This window comes from Ranitomeya imitator, chromosome 2 (genome assembly GCF_032444005.1).
Source record: "Ranitomeya imitator isolate aRanImi1 chromosome 2, aRanImi1.pri, whole genome shotgun sequence".
Classification (NCBI taxonomy): Eukaryota; Metazoa; Chordata; class Amphibia; order Anura; family Dendrobatidae; genus Ranitomeya; species Ranitomeya imitator.
In genome coordinates this window covers 268,833,500-268,854,935 of record NC_091283.1, presented here as the reverse complement: position 1 = coordinate 268,854,935, position 21,436 = coordinate 268,833,500, and the positions used below count along the sequence as shown (strand labels likewise).

At 43.3% G+C, this 21,436-nt stretch overlaps 1 protein-coding gene across 1 annotated transcript in view; it reads left to right on the top strand.

Moving 5' to 3' along the window:
* LOC138663070 (myosin-3-like) overlaps positions 1–21,436 on the top strand; it is a 188,925-nt gene that overhangs the window by 21,382 nt on the left and 146,107 nt on the right. The window contains exons 5-20 of the mRNA XM_069749138.1: positions 9,559–9,715; positions 9,933–9,960; positions 10,108–10,219; positions 10,523–10,615; positions 10,700–10,763; positions 13,532–13,630; positions 13,761–13,864; positions 13,960–14,098; positions 15,641–15,759; positions 15,843–15,992; positions 16,067–16,237; positions 17,140–17,449; positions 17,610–17,683; positions 17,847–17,934; positions 18,008–18,125; positions 18,275–18,398. Coding sequence (XP_069605239.1) covers positions 9,559–9,715; positions 9,933–9,960; positions 10,108–10,219; positions 10,523–10,615; positions 10,700–10,763; positions 13,532–13,630; positions 13,761–13,864; positions 13,960–14,098; positions 15,641–15,759; positions 15,843–15,992; positions 16,067–16,237; positions 17,140–17,449; positions 17,610–17,683; positions 17,847–17,934; positions 18,008–18,125; positions 18,275–18,398 — 1,950 coding nt within the window. The remainder of the gene's footprint in view (positions 1–9,558; positions 9,716–9,932; positions 9,961–10,107; positions 10,220–10,522; positions 10,616–10,699; positions 10,764–13,531; positions 13,631–13,760; positions 13,865–13,959; positions 14,099–15,640; positions 15,760–15,842; positions 15,993–16,066; positions 16,238–17,139; positions 17,450–17,609; positions 17,684–17,846; positions 17,935–18,007; positions 18,126–18,274; positions 18,399–21,436) is intronic.

The following is a 21,436-nucleotide window of genomic DNA, read 5'->3' as shown; positions in this document are numbered from 1 at the left end:
GTCAATTTCGTCATCCACTCCTTCTGAGGTCCCAGAGTTCTTGTCTGATTACCGGGATGTATTTGATGAGCCCAAGTCCAATACCCTACCTCCACATAGGGATTGTGATTGTGCTATCAATTTGATTCCTGGTAGTAAATTCCCAAAAGGTCGATTGTTTAATTTGTCCGTGCCTGAGCACACCGCTATGCGCAGTTATGTGAAGGAATCCCTGGAGAAGGGGCATATTCGCCCGTCATCGTCGCCATTAGGAGCAAGGTTCTTTTTTGTAGCCAAGAAGGATGGTTCGCTGAGACCTTGTATAGATTACCGCCTTCTTAATAAGATCACGGTTAAATTTCAGTACCCCTTGCCATTGTTATCTGATCTGTTTGCTCGGATTAAGGGGGCTAGTTGGTTCACAAAGATAGATCTTCGTGGTGCGTATAATCTGGTGCGAATTAAGCAAGGTGATGAATGGAAAACTGCATTTAATACGCCCGAGGGTCATTTTGAGTATCTCGTGATGCCATTCGGACTTGCCAATGCTCCATCAGTGTTTCAGTCCTTTATGCATGACATCTTCCGAGAGTACCTGGATAAATTCCTGATTGTGTACTTGGATGACATTTTGATCTTCTCGGATGATTGGGAGTCTCATGTGAAGCAGGTCAGAACGGTTTTTCAGGTCCTGCGTGCTAATTCTTTGTTTGTGAAGGGATCAAAGTGTCTCTTTGGTGTGCAGAAGGTTTCATTTTTGGGGTTCATCTTTTCCCCTTCTACTATCGAGATGGATCCTGTTAAGGTCCAAGCCATCCATGATTGGACTCAGCCGACATCTCTGAAAAGTCTGCAAAAGTTCCTGGGCTTTGCTAATTTTTATCGTCGCTTCATCTGCAATTTTTCTAGTATTGCTAAACCATTGACCGATTTGACCAAGAAGGGTGCTGATGTGGTCAATTGGTCTTCTGCTGCTGTGGAAGCTTTTCAAGAGTTGAAGCGTCGTTTTTCTTCTGCCCCTGTGTTGTGTCAACCAGATGTTTCTCTTCCGTTCCAGGTCGAGGTTGATGCTTCTGAGATTGGAGCAGGGGCTGTTTTGTCGCAGAGAGGTTCTGGTTGCTCAGTGATGAAACCATGCGTTTTCTTTTCCAGGAAGTTTTCGCCTGCTGAGCGTAATTATGATGTGGGCAACCGAGAGTTGCTGGCCATGAAGTGGGCATTCGAGGAGTGGCGTCATTGGCTTGAAGGAGCTAAGCATCGCGTGGTGGTATTGACTGATCATAAGAACTTGACTTATCTCGAGTCTGCCAAGCGCTTGAATCCTAGACAAGCTCGTTGGTCGTTGTTTTTTGCCCGTTTTGACTTTGTGATTTCGTACCTTCCGGGCTCTAAAAATGTGAAGGCGGATGCTCTGTCTAGGAGTTTTGTACCCGACTCTCCGGGTTTATCTGAGCCGGCGGGTATCCTCAAGGAAGGAGTAATTGTGTCTGCCATCTCCCCTGATTTGCGGCGGGTGCTGCAAAAATTTCAGGCTAATAAACCTGATCGTTGCCCAGCGGAGAAACTGTTTGTCCCTGATAGGCGGACGAATAGAGTTATCTCTGAACTTCATTGTTCGGTGTTGGCTGGTCATCCTGGAATCTTTGGTACCAGAGAGTTAGTGGCTAGATCCTTTTGGTGGCCCTCTCTGTCGCGGGATGTGCGTTCTTTTGTGCAGTCCTGTGGGATTTGTGCTCGGGCTAAGCCCTGCTGTTCTTGTGCCAGTGGGTTGCTTTTGCCCTTGCCGGTCCCGAAGAGGCCTTGGACACATATCTCTATGGATTTTATTTCTGACCTTCCCGTTTCTCAAAAGATGTCAGTCATTTGGGTGGTCTGTGATCGCTTTTCTAAGATGGTCCATCTGGTACCCTTGTCTAAATTGCCTTCCTCCTCTGATTTGGTGCCTTTGTTCTTCCAGCATGTGGTTCGTTTGCATGGCATTCCAGAGAATATTGTTTCTGACAGAGGTTCCCAGTTTGTTTCGAGGTTTTGGCGAGCCTTTTGTGGTAGGATGGGCATTGACTTGTCTTTTTCCTCGGCTTTCCATCCTCAGACTAATGGCCAGACCGAGCGAACCAATCAGACCTTGGAAACATATCTGAGGTGCTTTGTTTCTGCTGATCAGGATGACTGGGTGTCCTTTTTGCCTTTGGCTGAGTTCGCCCTTAATAATCGGGCCAGCTCGGCTACCTTGGTTTCACCGTTTTTCTGCAATTCTGGGTTCCATCCTCGTTTCTCTTCAGGACAGGTTGAGTCTTCGGACTGTCCTGGTGTGGATACTGTGGTGGACAGGTTGCAGCAGATTTGGACTCAGGTAGTGGACAATTTGACCTTGTCCCAGGAGAAGGCTCAACTTTTCGCTAATCGCAGACGCCGTGTGGGTCCCCGACTTCGTGTTGGGGATCTGGTTTGGTTATCTTCTCGTCATATTCCTATGAAGGTTTCCTCTCCTAAGTTTAAACCTCGTTTTATTGGTCCGTATAGGATTTCTGAGGTTCTTAATCCTGTGTCTTTTCGTCTGACCCTTCCAGATTCTTTTTCCATACATAACGTATTCCATAGGTCATTGTTGCAGAGATACGTGGCACCTATGGTTCCATCTGTTAAGCCTCCTGCCCCGGTTTTGGTGGAGGGGGAATTGGAGTATATTGTGGAGAAGATTTTGGATTCTCGTGTTTCAAGACGGAAACTCCAGTATCTGGTTAAATGGAAGGGTTATGCTCAGGAGGATAATTCCTGGGTTTTTGCCTCTGATGTCCATGCTCCCGATCTTGTTCGTGCCTTTCATGTGGCTCATCCTGGTCGGCCTGGGGGCTCTGGTGAGGGTTCGGTGACCCCTCCTCAAGGGGGGGTACTGTTGTGAATTCTGTGGCAGAGTTCACTCCTGTGGTCACAAGTGGTACTTCGGCTGATTCTCTCTGGGATCTTCCGTTTGTGGAGGAAAGTGGTACTGCAGCTTCTGAGTTTCCTCCCTCAGGTGATCTGGTGAGCTCGTTAGCTTCTTCTCTACTTAACTCCACCTGATGCTTTGATCTATGCTTCCTGTCAATGTTTCAGTGTGGGACTTGTTTTTTCCCTGGATCATTCCTGTGGCCTGCTGCTCTGCAAAGCTAAGTTTTGCTTATGTTATTTTGTTGCTATTTTTCTGTCCAGCTTGCTTTATTGGTTTTTCTCGCCTGCTGGAAGCTCTGAGACGCAGAGGGACCACCTCCGTACCGTTAGTCGGTGCGGAGGGTCTTTTTGTCCCCTCTGCGTGTTTTTTTATAGGTTTTTGTGCTGACCGCAAAGTTATCTTCCCTATCCTCGTTCTGTTCAGCTAGTCGGGCCTCACTTTGCTAAATCTGTTTCATCTGTATGTTTGTGTTTTCATCTTACTCACAGTCATTATATGTGGGGGGCTGCCTTTTCCTTTGGGGAATTTCTCTGAGGCAAGGTAGGCTTATTTTTCTATCTTCAGGATTAGCTAGTTTCTCAGGCTGTGACGAGGCGCCTAGGTTCTGGTCAGGAGCGCTCCACAGCTACCTTTAGTGTGGTTTGATAGGCTTAGGGATTGCGGTCTGCAGAGTTCCCACGTCTCAGAGCTCGTTCTATTATTTTGGGTTATTGTCAGTTCACTGTATGTGCTCTGACCTCCATGTCCATTGTGATTCTGAATTGCCTTTCATAACACATTATACTGTACGCAGCATCATGTGAGGCCATTATACAGTACTAGATTGTGGCCCGATTCTTACGCATCGGGTATTCTAGAATATGCATGTCCCCGTAGTATATGGACAATGATGATTCCAGAATTCGCGGCAGACTGTGCCCGTCGCTGATTGGTCGAGGCAACCTTTATGACATCATCGTCGCCATGGCAACCATTATGATATCTACGTCGATACTGTGCCCGTCGCTGAATCAGAGACGCGGGATGTCTACATCCTTTATGACATCATCATCGCTGTGCCTGTGCCATTATACAGTATGGAGCATCATGTGGGGCCATTATACAGTATGGAGCACTATGTGGCCATTTTACAGTATGGAGCATCATGTGGGGCCATTATACAGTATGGAGCACTGTGTGGCCATTATACAGTATTGAGCATCATGTGTGGCCATTATACAGAATTGAGCATCATGTGTGGCCATTATACAGTATGGCGCACTGTGTGGCTATAGTGCAGCATTAAGCATCATGTGGGGCTATTATGCAGTATGGAGCACTGTGTGGCCATTATACAGTATGGAGCACTGTATGGCCATTATACAGTATTGAGCATCATGTGGGGCCATTATACAGTATGGAGCACTGTGTAGCCATCATACAATATGAAGCATCACGTGGGGCCATTATACTGTACGCAGCATCATGTGGGGTCATTATACAGGATGGAGCACTGTGTGGCCATTATACAGTATGGAGCATCACGTGGAGCCATTATACTGTACGCAGCATCATGTGGTGCCATTATACGGTGCGGAGCACTGTGTGGCCATTATACAGTATTGAGCATCATGTGGGGCCATTATACAGTATGGAGCATTGTGTGGCCATTATACAGTATTGAGCATCATGTGTGGCCATTATACAGAATTGAGCATCATGTGTGGCCATTATACAGTATGGCGCACTGTGTGGCTATAGTGCAGCATTAAGCATCATGTGGGGCCCTTATGCAGTATGGAGCACTGTGTGGCCATTATACAGTATGGAGCACTGTGTGGCCATTATACAGTATTGAGCATCATGTGGGGCCATTATACAGTATGGAGCACTGTGTGGCCATCGTACAATATGGAGCATCACGTGGGGCCATTATACTGTATGCAGCATCATGTGGGGTCATTATACAGGATGGAGCACTGTGTGGCCATTATACAGTATGGAGCGTCACGTGGGGCCATTATACTGTACGCAGCATCATGTGGGGCCATTATACGGTGCGGAGCACTGTGTGGCCATTTTATAGTATTGAGCATCATGTGGGGCCATTATACAGTACGGCACATCATGTGTGGCCATTATATAGTATGGAGCATCATGTGGGGCCATTATACAGTATGGAGCACTGTGGGGCCATTATACAGTATTGAGCATCATGTGGGGCCATTATACAGTATGGAACACTATGTGGCCATCATACAATATCGAGCATCACGTGGGGCCATTATACTGTACGCAGCATCATGTGGGGCCATTATACAGGATGGAGCACTGTGTGGCCATTATACAGTATGGAGCATCACATGGGGCCATTATACTGTACGCAGCATCATGTGGGGCCATTATACCGTGCGGAGCACTGTGTGGCCATTATACAGTATTGAGCATCATGTGGGGCCATTATACAGTATGGAGCATCACGTGGGGCCATTATATAGTATTGAGCATCATGTGGGGCCATTATACAGTATGGAGCATTGTGTGGCCATTATAGAGTATTGAGCATCATGTGGGGCCATTATACTGTATGTTTAATCATGCGGGGTCATTATGCAGTATGGAGCACTGTGTGGCCATTATACAGTATTGAGCATCCTGTGGGGCCATTATACAGTATGGAGCACTGTGTGGCCATTATACAGTATGGAGCATCATGTGTGGCCATTATACTGTACGCAGCATCATGTGGGGCCATTATGCAGTACGGAGCATCATGTGTGGCCATTATATAGTATGGAGCATCATGTGGGGCCATTATACAGTATGGAGCACTGTGGGGCCATTATACAGTATGGAGCATCATGTGAGGCCATTATACAGTATGGAGAACTGTGTGGCCATCATACAATATGGAGCATCACGTGGGGCCATTATACTATATGCAGCATCATGTGGGGCCATTATGCAGTACGGAGCATCATGTGTGGCCATTATATAGTATGGAGCATCATGTGGGGCCATTTTACATTATGGAGCCCTGTGGGGCCATTATACAGTATGGAGAATCATGTGAGGCCATTATACAGTATTGAGCATCATGTGAGGCCATTTTACAGTATGGAGCACTGTGTGGCCATTATACAGTATGGAGCATCATGTGTGGCCATTATACAGTATGGAGCACCATGTGTGGCCATTATACAGTATTGAGCATCATGTGTGGCCATTATACAGTATGGAGCACTGTGTGGCCATATTTTTTCTGTTTATAATTATTGTTTATGAAACATTGTGATCAGCAGTGCTAAATGGGTGTGATTGGGGAATGGATATGGGTGTGACTATTTGTGTAATGGGTGTGGTCAAGGCGTGGCTTAAAATTTGCCACTGGTGAGACGTCACTATAGTGATCAATACTACACCCAGATCTCCAGGACATAGAGCGGTGATATCACTGTATATACATCACTGGTGAGAGGTCACTATACTGTAGTGATCAGTACTACACCCAGATCACCAAGACACAAATCTGTAAAATCACTGTATATACAGGGGATGAAATTAGTATTGATCACGTCACCAATTTTATATATACTTATATTTTCAATATATTTGTAAAGTTGCTCTTGACATGAAATTCTCACCTCATCTCGGTAACAGCATTTCCAATCCACATATGCTAAGAAAACAGCATTGATGTTCATAAATTAAGTTATGTTTAATAATGAGAAATCATGCAGGAAGCCATTATTGATCACATGAAGAAAGGACCAAAAAGCCCTGGAAATTCCTAACACTGGCTGAGATCTATCAGTAATTAGAAAGTGATCCTGCCACTTAGTGACAAATAATACCAGCTGGTTCATCTGATTGCTGTAAAATGGTGTCTCATTTCCACGGAGCCACATAAGAAATATCTCATGATTGGGAACACCAGTGACCTGTCTCAAGACCTTCACAACCTTATTGTTGAAAAATAAGCTGATGGTATAGGTTACAGAAGAATTTCTAAACTACTGAAAGGTCCAGTGAGCACTTTTGGGCCATAATCTGGAAGTGAAAAAACATAGTTTCACCATAAACTGGCCACGAATAGGTGCTACAGGCAAGATTTCAGAGGAGTAAAAAGAATTTTCAAAAGAGTTGTCCAAGAGCCAAGAACCATATGTGGAGAGCTACAGAAAGACCTAGAATCAGCAGGTAGAATTGTTTAAAAGAAAACAATAAGTAATGCACTCAACCTCCATGGCCTGTATGCACACTCACCACACAACCTCCATGGCTTGTATGTACACTCACCACATAGCCTCCATGGCTTGTATGTACACTCACCACATAGCCTTCATGTCCTCACCATGCAAGACTCCATTGCTGACCAAAAAGTATGTTTTAGTGCGTTTAAAGTTTTCCTCAACTACGTTTAGACAAGCATGTGAAATACTGGGAGAATACAAGATGAGACATAATGCACATCATGTTTGGAGATCAAAAGTCACTGCATATCACCCAAAAACACCATATCAGGAGGGAAGTGTGGGAGTTGGATCATCATGGTGTGGGGCTGTTTTTAAGCATACGGCACTGGCAAACTTAATATGTTTGAAGTAAGGATGAATGGACAAATGTACCGTGATATTCATAACAAAACTCTGCTGCCATCCACCAGGATGATGAAGATGAAACGAGGGTGGACATTTCATCAGGACAATTATCCCAAATACATGGCCATGGAAACTCTCAATAGGTTTCACAGAAAGAAAATAAATCTGCTAGAATGGCCGAGCCTATCATCGGACCTGAATCCAATAGAGATTGTATGGAAAGAACTAAAGCTCAGAGTCCATAGGAGCCATGGAATGGACCTGAATCCAGTAGAGAATGTATGGAAATAACTAAAGCTTAGAGTCCATAGGATCCATGGACCGGACCTGAATCCAATAGAGATTGTATGGAAAGAACTAAAGTTCAGAGTCCATAGGAGCCATGGAACGGACCTGAATCCTGCAGAGAAAGTATGGAAAGAAGTAAAGCTCAGAGTCCATAGGAGCCATGGACCGGACCTGAATCCAGTAGAGAATGTATGGAAAGAACTAAAGCTCAGAGTTCATAGTAGCCATGGACTGGACCTGAACCAAATAGAGAATGTATAGAAAGAACTAAAGCTCAGAGTCCATAGAAGGAGCCGCGAAACGGACCTGAATCCAGTAGAGAATGTATCAAAAGAATTAAAGCTTAGAGTCCAAAGAACGAGCCACGGAATGGACCTGAATCCAATAGAGGATGTATGGAAAGAACTAAAGCTCAGAGTCTATAGGAGCCATGGACCGGACCTGAATCCAATAGAGAATGTATGGAAAGAACTAAAGCTCAGAGTCCATAGGAGCCATGGACTGGACCTGAATCAAATAGTGAATGTATGGAAAGAACTAAAGCTCAGAGTCTATAGAAGGAGCCACGGAAGGGACCTGAATCCAGTAGAAAATGTTTGGAAAGAACTAAAGCTCAGAGTCCATAGAAGGAGCCATGGAACGGACCTGAATCCAATAGAGGATGTATGGAAAGAACTAAAGCTCAGAGTCCATAGGAGCCATGGACCGGACCTTAATCCAGTAGAGAATGTATGGAAAGAACTAAAGCTCAGAGTCTATAGAAGGAGCCACAGACCGCACCTGAATCCAATACAGTATGTATGGAAAGAACTAAAGCCCAGAGTCCATAGGAGCCACAGACCGGACCTTAATCAAATAGAGAATGTATGGAAAGAACTAAAGCTCAGAGTCTATAGGAGCCACGGAACGGACCTGAATCCAATAGAGAATGTATGGAAAGAACTAAAGCTCAGAGTCCATAGAAGGAGCCATGGAATGGACCTGAGTCAAATAGAGAATGTATGGAAAGAACTAAAGCTCAGAGTCCATAGAATGAGCCGCGGAATGGACTTGAATCCAATAGAGAATGTATGGAAAGAACTAAAGCTCAGAGTCCATAGAAGGAGCCACAGACCGGACCTGAATCCAATACAGAATGTATGGAAAGAACTAAAGCCCAGAGTCCATAGGAGCCACAGACCGGACCTTAATCAAATAGAGAATGTATGGAAAGAACTAAAGCTCAGAGTCCATTGAAGGAGCCATGGAATGGACCTGAATCCAGTAGAGAATGTATGGAAAGAGCTAAAGCTCAGAGTCTATAGAAGGAGCCACTGACCGGACCTGAATCCAATAGAGAATGTATGGAAAGAACTAAAGCTCAGAGTCTAAAGAAGGAGCCACTGACCGGACCTGAATCCAATAGAGAATGTATGGAAAGAACTAAAGCTCAGAGTCAATAGAAGGAGCCACGGAATGGACCTGAATCCAACAGAGAATTTATGGAACGAACTAAAGATTGAGTCCATAGAAGGAGCCATGGAAGGTTCGGGATGTGATGAGAGTTTGTGTGGAAGAATGGGCCAAAATCCCACCTGAGCAATGCTTGCAACTCGTTTCTCCAAACAGATGGCGTCTTGAAGCTTCATCGCCAACAAAGGCTTTTTACCAGGTATTAATTACATGTCAGTAACGTGGTCAATACTTGTTCCCGGTGTCATTTCTCATTATTACACACAACTTATGGACCTCTCTGTTGATTTCTTTGCTGACGCTATAAGCCTCGCTCCTGTATTACAGACCTATTCTGGACTGTTCTGTGTCACCGTGAACCCCTACAAGTGGCTGCCTGTGTACAACCCTGAGGTGGTCAATGCCTACCGAGGCAAGAAGCGTCAGGAGGCCCCACCACACATCTTCTCCATCTCCGATAACGCCTATCAGTTCATGCTGACCGGTGAGTCTCGGTGCTTTATCGAGCTTAAACTACATTATGTCGTATTGTTCTGTCACATCCAGAGCTGCGTTCACAGTTCTGATTCACAAAAAGAAGAAGCTGAACCAGTAGAGGATGACCGATCAGGCAGTGCAGCTCTGGCTGTGACTAGAGTATAAGGTGTAATAGTACAGTAGAAAGAACTTGTCAATGAAAATGTTTCCTCCTTCACCCACAGATCGTGAAAACCAGTCAATCCTGATCACGTATGTAAACATTGATATTTTTTCTTCCTACTTATGATTATTTCAAATATTTTTTTTTTTTAACATTTAAATATATTATTTAATTACTATTTTTTTTAAAATGAGCTTTCCGTATTGTAACGAGAGGGTGATTGTGATGTTCTGTAGCGGAGAATCCGGAGCCGGGAAGACCGTGAACACGAAACGCGTCATCCAGTACTTTGCGACAATTGCAGCTGTTGGAGACACAAAGAAGAAGGAGTCAGGAAGCGGCATGAAGGTACGGGCCGAAATGTCGTCGAGATTGTGCCGGAGAGTTTGAAAAGTCATCTTAAAATATGGAAAGAAATATATGATATATTATTATTTTACACCATTTTCAGTTTTGTATTTCTTTTTGCTCTTAGCAATTAACCCATTTTAGACCTTCTTTGACTTTACAAGAAAGCTGAACATTTTTTCAAAATTTTTCATTGTAATTTTTTTCTGTATTAGCGGAAACTGGAAATATTGCTTTTCTGACTTCGGTTTTAATTTTCTGTTTTAATTGATTTTTAATAGTTTTTTTCCTTTTTGTGTACAGGGAACCCTGGAAGATCAAATCATCCAGGCCAATCCCCTCCTGGAAGCCTTCGGCAACGCCAAGACCGTGAGGAATGACAACTCTTCCCGATTTGTATGTTTTAGTTTATTTTATTTTTTTTGCGTTTTATATTATTATGTTATATATGAATTATCAATTTTTTTTTCCACCCAACAGGGAAAATTTATTCGTATCCACTTTGGAACCACAGGGAAACTCGCCTCAGCAGATATCGAAACATGTAGATATTTTTTTATTTATGTAACTGTGCTTTCAAAAATGTGTATAAAATATTTTTAATGTAATTTTTATTTCCTTTTTGGAATATTTACAGATGTAAACAAACATTTTTATTTATATACATTTTTAATTTAGTATTTTATTCTTAGAAAATATATCAAATAAATATATATTAATATAATTTATATAATTTTGTAATATATTTAGAAAAATATAATTTTTACACTTGCTTTTTATTCTTAGAAAATATATAATATATATATATACTGTATATATACATATATATATATTAATAGAATTGAAATATATTTGTAATATATTTTTATAAATTATTTAGCAAAGTATAATTTTTAATTTTGTATTTTATTCTTAGAACATATATCAAATAAATATATATAACTATAATTAAAATAAATTAAAAATACATTTGTAATATATTTTTATAAATTATTTAATTTTTAAAAATATTATTAGTTTTGCTTTTTATTCTTAGAAAATATATAACATAAATATATATTAATATAATATTGTAATATATTTTTATAAATTATTTAATTTATTAAAATATAATGTTTAATTTTGCATGTTAGTCTTAGAAAATATATCAAACAAATATATAGTAATATAATTAAAATAAATGTGTAATATATTTTTATACAGTATTTAATTTATACAAACAATTTTTCATTTTGCATTTTATTCTTAGAAAATATATCAAACAAACTATATATTAATAGAATAAAAATAAATTTGTAATATATATCTATAAATTATTTAATTTATAAACATTCAATTTTTAATTTTGTATTTTATTCTTTAAAATATATCAAATAAATATATTAATAGAATAAAAATAAATATTTTTAAAAATTATTTCTAAAAATATAATTTTTAATTTTATATTTTATTCTTGGAAAATGTATCAAATAAATAAAGATATACATATATATATATATATATATATATATATATATACACACATGTATAACTGTAATTCAAATAAGTTTGTGGTATATTTTTATAAATTATTTAATTTAGAGAAATATACAGTGCCTTGCAAAAGTATTCAGCTCCCTGGAACTTTTCAACCTTTTCCCACATATCATGCTTCAAACATAAGGATACCAAATGTATATTTTTGGTGAAGAATCAACAAGTGGAACACAATTGTGAAGCTGAATGAAATTTATTTGCTATTTTACATTTTTGTGGAAAATCAAAAACTGAAAAGTGGGGTGTGCAATATTATTTGGCCCCTTTAACTTAATACTTTGTTGCACCACCTTTTGCTGCGATTACAGCTGCCAGTCGCTTGTGGCACGTCTCTATCAGTTTTGTACATCGAGAGACTGAAATTCTTGCCCATTCTTCCTTGGCAAACAGCTCGAGCTCAGTGAGGTTTGATGTAGATCGTTTGTGAACAGCAGTTTTCAGCTCTTTCCACAGATTCTCGATTGGATTGAGGTGTGGACTTTGACTTGGCCATTCTAACACCTGGATACGTTTATTTGTGAACCATTCCATTGTAGATTTTGCTTTATGTCTGAGATCATTGTCTTGTTGGAAGACAAATCTTCGTCCCAGTCTCAGGTCTTTTGCAGACTCCAACAGGTTTTCTTCAAGAATGGTCCTGTATTTGGCTCCATCCATCTTCCCATCAATTTTAACCATCTTCCCTGTCCCTGCTGAAGAAAAGCAGGCACAAACCATGATGCTGCCACCACCATATTTGACAGTGGGAATGGTGTGCTCAGGGTGATGAGCTGTGTTGCCTTTATGCCAAACATATTGTTCGGCATTGCTGCCAAAAAGTTCGATATTGATTTCATCTGACCAGAGCACCTTCTTCCACATGTTTGATGTGTCTCCCAGGTGGCTTGTTGCAAACTTTAAACGTCACTTTTTATGGATATCTTTGAGAAATGGCTTTCTTCTTGCCACTCTTCCATAAAGGCCAGATTTGTGCAGTGTACGACTGATTGTTGTCCTATGGACAGACTGTCCCACCTCAGCTGTAGATCTCTGCAGTTCATCCACAGTTATCATGGGCCTCTGATGCATCTCTGATCAGTCTTCTCCTTGTTTGAGATGAAAGTTTAGAGGGACGGCCGGGTCTTGGCAGATTTGCAGTGGTATGATACTCCTTCCATTTCAATATGATCGCTTGCACAGTGCTCCTTGGGATGTTTAAAGTTTTGGAAATCATTTTGTATCCAAATCCAGCTTTAATCTTCTCCACAACAGTATCATGGACCTGCCTGTTGTGTTCCTTGGTCTTCATGATGCTGTCTGTGCTTCACACAGAACCTGAGACTATCACAGAGCAGGTGCATTTATACGGAGACTTGATCACACACAGGTGGATTATATTTATCATCATTAGGCATTTAGGACAACATTGGGTCATCCAGAGATCCACAATGAACTTCTGGAGGGAGTTTGCTGCACTGAAAGTAAAGGGGCCGAATAATATTGCACGCCCCACTTTTCAGTTTTTGAATTTCCACAAAAAATTAAAATAACCAATAAATTTCGTTCAACTTCACAATTGTGTTCCACTTGTTGTTGATTCATCACCAAAAATTTACATTTGGTATCTTTATGTTTGAAGTATGCTATGTGGGAAAAGGTTGAAAAGTTTCAGAGGGCCGAATACTTTCGCAAGGCACTGAAAAAACATTTTTTACAGGAAGTCTGATAACCCGATTAATACATTTTAGTAATTTGTGAGTCCTCTGAGATTCCCGTTTCTCAATCATCTCATTGCAGATCTTTTGGAGAAATCGAGAGTAACTTTCCAGCTTCAGGCAGAACGAAGTTATCACATTTTCTACCAAATCTTGTCAAACAAGAAGCCTGAATTAATCGGTTCGTGGGTGCTTTCATCAGACAACTTTTCGCAATAATAAAGAGTTGAAAAAAACTTGTTTCAAATTTTGAAATGTAAAAAAAAATATATAAAGTTTTTGTTTTTTATAGTTATTTCAATTTTTTTCAGATATGCTGTTGATCACCACAAATCCATACGATTTTCCATACATCAGCCAAGGGGAGATTAAGGTAGCCAGCATTGATGATTCCGAGGAGCTGATGGCCACAGATGTACGTTGCTTTTATTTCTGTGGTTATATTGAGTTTTACACTGGTTTGGATAGGACTGAATTTTTTTTTATTCTATATTTGGCTTGTGATTGCAGAACGCCATCGATATTTTGGGCTTTTCTCCTGAAGAGAAAGTTGGAATTTACAAATTGACAGGAGCAGTCATGCATTATGGAATCATGAAGTTCAAGCAAAAGCCAAGAGAGGAGCAAGCGGAGCCTGATGGGACTGAAGGTGAGCCCTGACTGGGGATGGTTCACTTTAGTAGCTTCAGGCTCCATCTAAAGGACTAGATTAAGTTCTAAGAGTATGGTGAATGGCAAGTGGACCAAGTGGACACAAAAAGGCTGCTATGATGGCCAAGTTTGATTTATATGTCTGTCTTCTTCCATCCAAGAGTGGGAGATGTCAAGTGTTTTTGGCAACAATTTCATTCCTGAAAACTGTGTTCAAACCTTCCAGGACTCACCTGAATATACCTTCAAGACCATAGTCAAGGCAGTCCTTGGAATTTAGTTACGGATAGTGGTAGTATTCGGTCGAGGGATAGAGTCGAGTGCTATTTTCTTCTATCTAAGAGTCGGAGGTGCCAAGTGTTTTAAATTATCACCCTAAGGGCAGTGGTCACACCTTCCAAGCCATCCATAAATATACCTTCAAGACAGTAGTCATAGGAGTGTTAGGACTAGAGTTAGGGGTGGTGCTAAGGTTTGGTGTAGGGATTAGGTTGATGGCTATTTTCTTCCATTCAAGACCTGGAGATACCAAGTGTTTTTAGTCCCAGTCCTAAGGACAATGGTCACACTTTCCATAAACCCTGATCATACCTTCAAGAAGTAGTCATAGCACTCCTAAGGCTGAGGATAGTTCTAGGGTTAAGGATACGGTTACGTTAAGACTATTTTCTTTCATTCAAGAGTTGGAGATACCGAGTGTTTTAAGTTCCAATCCTAAAGGCTGTGATCACGCCTTCCAGGTCATCCGTGAATATACCTTCAAGACACTGGTGTAATTATAGCAGTCTTTGAGTTAGGGATAGGGTTAGGTTTTGGGCTATTTTCTTCCATCCAAGAGTTGGAGGTGCCAAGTGTTTTTAGAACAAATCTCAAGCTTGAAGACTGTAAGTATACCGTCCAGGTCACCCGTGAATATACCTTTAAGGCAGAATTCATAGCAATTTTAGGACTAGGGTTAGTGCTAGGGTTGGGTGTAGGAAAAATGTTAGATTGAGGACTGTGTTTTTCCATCCAAAAGTCAAAGGTGCCAAGAGTTCTAGTCCCAGCGCTAAAGACACTGGTCACATCTTCCAGGCCAGCCGGGCATAAGTTCACAATAGTCATAGCAGTCCTTAATGGTGCCCCTCTCATCATAATCTCTATGATGAGGCCGATTGAGTTAATTTAACCCTCCACATTTACGGCAGATGTGTGCACTGAATTTATGTAGCGGGCTCCATGGAGGGTGAGTGCCAACTACATCATATAAGTGGCACCTGAGAGTACCTGCCATGATCTCAACAGTTTGACCTAGTAGATGCAGCAGGAATTTCGGAAAGGGGGTGGGTTGCTTCCTACACCCATCATAGTGGAGTGACAGTGGTTTGTCATGGGAGCCAGAATTTTATTGACGGCCCTTGTTTCTGCCATATTGGTACTCCTATGAAGCCTGTGGCTGGTCTACACAGGAGACTGGTAGTTATACAATACACTGCTATACCAGAGTAGTGCTCTCCGGTGTCAGCTGGAGGCTTATTCACCATTACTGTCTTCACCCCAGTGGCTGATAAAACCGCATACCTGACGGGCCTGAACTCTGCAGACTTGCTGAAAGCTCTCTGCTATCCCAGGGTCAAAGTGGGCAATGAATACGTGACCAAGGGCCAAACCGTGGAGCAAGTAAGGACACAATGACCCACAGCTCTCCGTCTCATCGTGAGCTGACCAGCAGCTGACATCAAACACATCATTATATTGTGCAGGTCCATCATAACGTCAACGCTCTCAGCAAGTCCGTGTATGAGAAGCTCTTCTTGTGGATGGTAACGCGTATAAACCAGCAGCTCGATACCAAACTCCCCAGACAGCACTTCATCGGGGTCCTGGATATTGCTGGCTTTGAGATCTTTGAGGTTGGTGTCTGTAGTGCCGGTCTCTCTCGATGAGAGGTCCAGACTCGTATAAAAAAAATATCTGTCACTTGTAGTTGAACAGTTTGGAACAACTTTGCATCAACTTCACCAACGAGAAGCTGCAGCAGTTCTTCAACCACCACATGTTTGTCCTGGAACAAGAGGAGTACAAGAAGGAAGGGATTGAGTGGGAGTTCATCGACTTCGGCATGGACCTGGCCGCCTGCATCGAGCTCATTGAGAAGGTATTTTTGTCCTTTTATATTCTTATCCTCATTTTCTTGTGTAGAAAAGCAAAACATTTGTATTAAGTTTTGACTGGCGTAATGTGGGCTGCAAGTATTTTTCACCAAATAACCCTTGGACCATTAGCCTTCCCTTAGTTCCTTCCTCCAATCCATTATTGAACCCCTTATGTTTTAATGTAACTATTTCATTATCCTAACCCTAGCCCTAGTCTTAACCCTAGCCCTAGTCCTATCCCTAATTCTAGTCCTAAACCTAACCCTAGTCCTATCCCTTACCTTAGTTCTATCCCTAACTCTAATCCTAAACCTAACCCTAGTCATATGCATAGCCCTAGTCCTAAACCTAACCCTAGTCCTATCCATAGCCTTAGTCCTACCCCTAACCCTAGTCTTAAACCTGACCCTAGTCCTATCCCTAACCATAGTCTTATCGTTAACATAGTCCTATCCATAGCATAGTCCTATCCCTAACCCTTAATCCTAGTTTTATCTTAAACCCTAGCCCCAACCATACTACCAGCCCTAATCAGATTCCTAACCCTAGTCCTAGCCCTATCCACAGTCCGGAACATGACAATAGTCCTAGCCCTTAACGTAGTGCTATCCATAAACGAATAACCCCTGTAGCTGTACCAAAATATAATGCAGCCTTTGTCATCACAGTCACTGCTATGCAGAGTGCAGGAGCCGAGGACAAATTCATCTTGACTGCTGCCCTCTGCACAGGAACCTACTGCGCATAGGCAATCACATCACTTGCCGGGCAGGCATTCACTGTGCCCCTGCTCCAATCAAACAAAATGAGGTGGCGGGGCCGGGAGGCAAAATTTTGCACTACCATAGAACTTGGCGCTCTCTTTTGCCCCACCACTGAAACCCACACCCCATGTCTTCCACAGCCGATGGGCATCTTCTCCATCCTGGAAGAGGAGTGCATGTTCCCCAAGGCCACCGACACTTCCTTCAAGAACAAGCTGTACGATCAACATCTTGGCAAATCCAACAACTTCCAGAAGCCGAAGCCGGCCAAAGGCAAAGCCGAGGCTCACTTCTCCCTGGTCCACTACGCTGGGACTGTGGACTACAACATCTCTGGCTGGCTGGAGAAGAACAAGGACCCACTGAATGAGACTGTGGTGGGACTCTACCAGAAGTCATCAATGAAGATCCTGGCTAACCTCTACTCTACATACTCAGGAACGGAAGCAGGTGAGAACCAGTGGGTCGTTCGGGTGTCACACCTAGGGGACCGCCATCCATCACTCTCAGCTCGGTGGTAAGACAGGTTGTCCTGAGAGGAGGGCCCATGTAAGAAAGTTGAAGGTTTCCATTTTCACTGAATAATTGTGTAACACTGCTCCTGTTACAGCTGAAGGGGGAACAGCCAAGAAAGGGGCGAAGAAGAAGGGCTCCTCCTTTCAGACCGTATCCGCCCTATTCCGGGTAAGACATTTGTATCTTAACATCGTGTGTTACATTGGACTGCAGGTGACATCTGTGGTGTTTCATAGGACTGCAAGTGGCATATGTGGTGTTACATAGCACTGCAGGTGATATATGTGGTTTTACATAGGACTGCAGGTGACCTCTTCATCCTTCTGTGTAGGAGAACCTGAATAAGCTGATGTCTAACCTGCGAACCACTCATCCACACTTTGTGCGCTGCCTTATCCCCAATGAGACCAAGACCCCAGGTAATGTGACTTTCCGCCCTGATATCTTTCTCCGCCCGCGGGTCAAGTGACTGACCGGTTCCTTTCCCGCCAGGTGAAATGGATCACCATCTGGTCCTGCACCAGCTGCGGTGTAACGGGGTGCTGGAAGGGATCCGCATCTGCAGGAAAGGGTTTCCTAATAGGATCCTGTATGGAGACTTCAAGCAAAGGTGCAACAGCTTGTGCTCAGCCTCAGTGGCAGATACCAGAGAACAGGAGATATGGTCCACCTGTCCTGCAGTTGCCATCTCCCAGATTACTGTTCTCTGTTATCATCCATTTTGTATGGCAGGTCTTTATCATGATTTATCTTGGGCAGATACCGGATCCTGAACGCCAGCGCCATCCCTGAGGGGCAATTCATTGACAGCAAGAAAGCTTGTGAGAAGCTGCTGGGCTCCATCGACATCGATCACAATCAGTATAAGTTCGGGCACACCAAGGTAACCCCAAAATGTCACCATGCTGAGCTGGCGTCCTCTGTCATACTGACACCTGCTGGTAGCACAGAGGTATTACACCGCACTGCCTCTTCCTTGTACATATGGCGCCTGCTCGGGGTATATGAGCGTTTTTCTGCCTCTTCCTCGTACATATGGCTCCTGCTCGGGGTATATGAGCGTTTTTCTGCCTCTTCCTCGTACATATGGCGCATGCTCGGGGTATATGAGCGTTTCTCTGCCCCTTCCTCGTACATATGGCGCCTGCTCGGGGTATATGAGCGTATTTCTGCCTCTTCCTCGTACATATGGCGCCTGCTCGGTGTATATGAGTGTTTTTCTGCCTCTTGTATATATGGCGCCTGCTCGGGGTATATGAGCGTTTTTCTGCCTCTTCCTTGTATATATGGCTCCTGCTCGGGGTATATGAGCGTTTTTCTGACTCTTCCTCGTACATATGGCGCCTGCTCGGGGTATATGAGTGTTTTTCTGCCTCTTCCTCGTACATATGGCTCATGCTCGGGGTATATGAGTGTTTTTCTGCCTCTTCCTCGTACATATGGCGCCTGCTCGGGGTATATGAGTGTTTTTCTGCCTCTTCCTCGTACATATGGCCCCTGCTCGGGGTATATGAGTGTTTTTCTGCCTCTTCCTCGTACATATGGCTCCTGCTCGGGGGTATATGAGTGTTTTTCTGCCTCTTCCTTGCACATATGGCTCCTGCTCGGGGTATATGAGCGTTTTTCTGCCTCTTCCTTGTACATATGGCGCCTGCTCGGGGTATATGAGCGTTTTTCTGCCTTTTCCTCGTACATATGGCGCCTGCTCAGAGTATATGAGCGTTTTTCTGCCTCTTCCTCGTACATATGGCGCCTGCTCAGGGTATATGAGTGTTTTTCTGCCTCTTCCTCGTACATATGGCTCCTGCTCGGAGTATATGAGCGTTTTTCTGTCTCTTCCTCGTACATATGGCTTTTGCTCGGGGTATATGAGTGTTTTTCTGCCTCTTCCTCGTACATATGGCTCCTGCTCGGGGTATATGAGCGTTTTTCTGCCTCTTCCTTGTACATATGGCTCCTGCTGGGGGTATATGAGTGTTTTTCTTCCTCTTCCTCGTACATATGGCTCCTGCTCGGGGTATATGAGTGTTTTTCTGCCTCTTCCTCGTCCATATGGCGCCTGCTCGGGGTATATGAGTGTTTTTCTGCCTCTCCCTCATCCATATGGCGCCTGCTCGGGGTATATGAGCGTTTTTCTGCCTCTTGCCTGTACATATGGCTCCTGCTCGGGGTATATGAGTGTTTTTCTGCCTCTTCCTCGTACATATGGCACCTGCTCGGGGTATATGAGCGTTTTTCTGCCTCTTCCTCGTATATATGGCTCCTGCTCGGGGTATATGAGTGTTTTTCTGTCTCTTCCTTGTACATATGGCGCATGCTCGGGATATATGAGTGTTTTTCTGCCTCTTCCTCGTACATATGGCGCCTACTCGGGGGTATATGAGTGTTTTTCTGCCTCTTCCTCGTATATATGGCGCCTGCTCGGGGTATATGAGTGTTTTTCTGCCTCTTCCTCATGTATATGGCGCCTGCTCGGGGTATATGAGTGTTTTTCTGCCTCTTCCTCGTACATCGTACATATGTCTCCTGCTCGGGATATATGAGTGTTTTTCTGCCTCTTCCTTGTATATATGGCTCCTGCTCGGAGGTATATGAGTGTTTTTCTGCCTCTTCCTCGTACATATGGCTCCTGCTGGGGGTATATGAGTGTTTTTCTGCCTCTTCCCTGTACATATGACTCCTGCTCGGGGTTTTTGTGCGTTTTTCTGCCTTTTCCTCGTACATATGGCTCCTGCTCGGGGTATATGAGTGTTTTCCTGCCTCTTACTCGTCCATATGGCGCCTGCTCGAGGTATATGAGCGTTTTTTTGCCTCTTCCCTGTACATATGGCTCCTGCTCGGGGTATATGAGTGTTTTTTTGCCTCTTCACTGTACATATGGCTCCTGCTCGGGGTATATGAGTGTTTTTCTGCCTTTTCCTCGTATATATGGCTCCTGCTCGGGGTATATGAGCGTTTTTCTGCCTCTTTCTTGTACATATGGCGCCTGCTCGGGGTATATGAATGTTTTCCTGCCTCTTCCTCGTATATATGGCTCCTGCTCGGGGTATATGAGTGTTTTCCTGCCTCTTCCTTGTATATATGGCTCCTGCTCGAGGTATATGAGTGTTTTCCTGCATCTTCCTCGTCCATATGGCGCTTGCTCGGGGTATATGAACGTTTTTCTGCCTCTTCCCTGTACATATGGCTGCTGCTCGGGGTATATGAGTGTTTTTCTGCCTCTTCTCTGTACATATGGCTACTGCTCGGGGTATATGAGTGTTTTTCTGCCTCTTCCTCATACATATGGCTCCTGCTCGGGGTATATGAGTGTTTTTCTGCCTCTTCCTAGTATATATGGCGCCTGCTCGGGGTATATGAGTGTTTTTCTGCCTCTTCCTCGTACATATGGCGCCTGCTCGGGGTATATGAGTGTTTTTCTGCCTTTTCCTCATACATATGGCGCCTGCTCGGGGTATATGAGTGTTTTTCTGCCTCTTTCTCGTACATATGGCGCCTACTCGGGGGTATATGAGTGTTTTTCTGCCTCTTCCTCGTACATATGGCGCCTGCTCGGGGTATATGAGTGTTTTCCTGCATCTTCCTCGTCCATATGGCGCCTGCTCGGGGTATATGAACGTTTTTCTGCCTCTTCCCTGTACATATGGCTCCTGCTCGGGGTATATGAGTGTTTTTCTGCCTCTTCTATGTACATATGGCTCCTGCTCGGGGTATATGAGTGTTTTTCTGCCTCTTCCTCATACATATGGCTCCTGCTCGGGGTATATGAGTGTTTTTCTGCCTCTTCCTCGTATATATGGCGCCTGCTCGGGGTATATGAGTGTTTTTCTGCCTCTTCCTTGTACATATGGCGCCTGCTCGGGGTATATGAGTGTTTTTCTGCCTTTTCCTCGTACATATGGCGCCTGCTCGGGGTATATG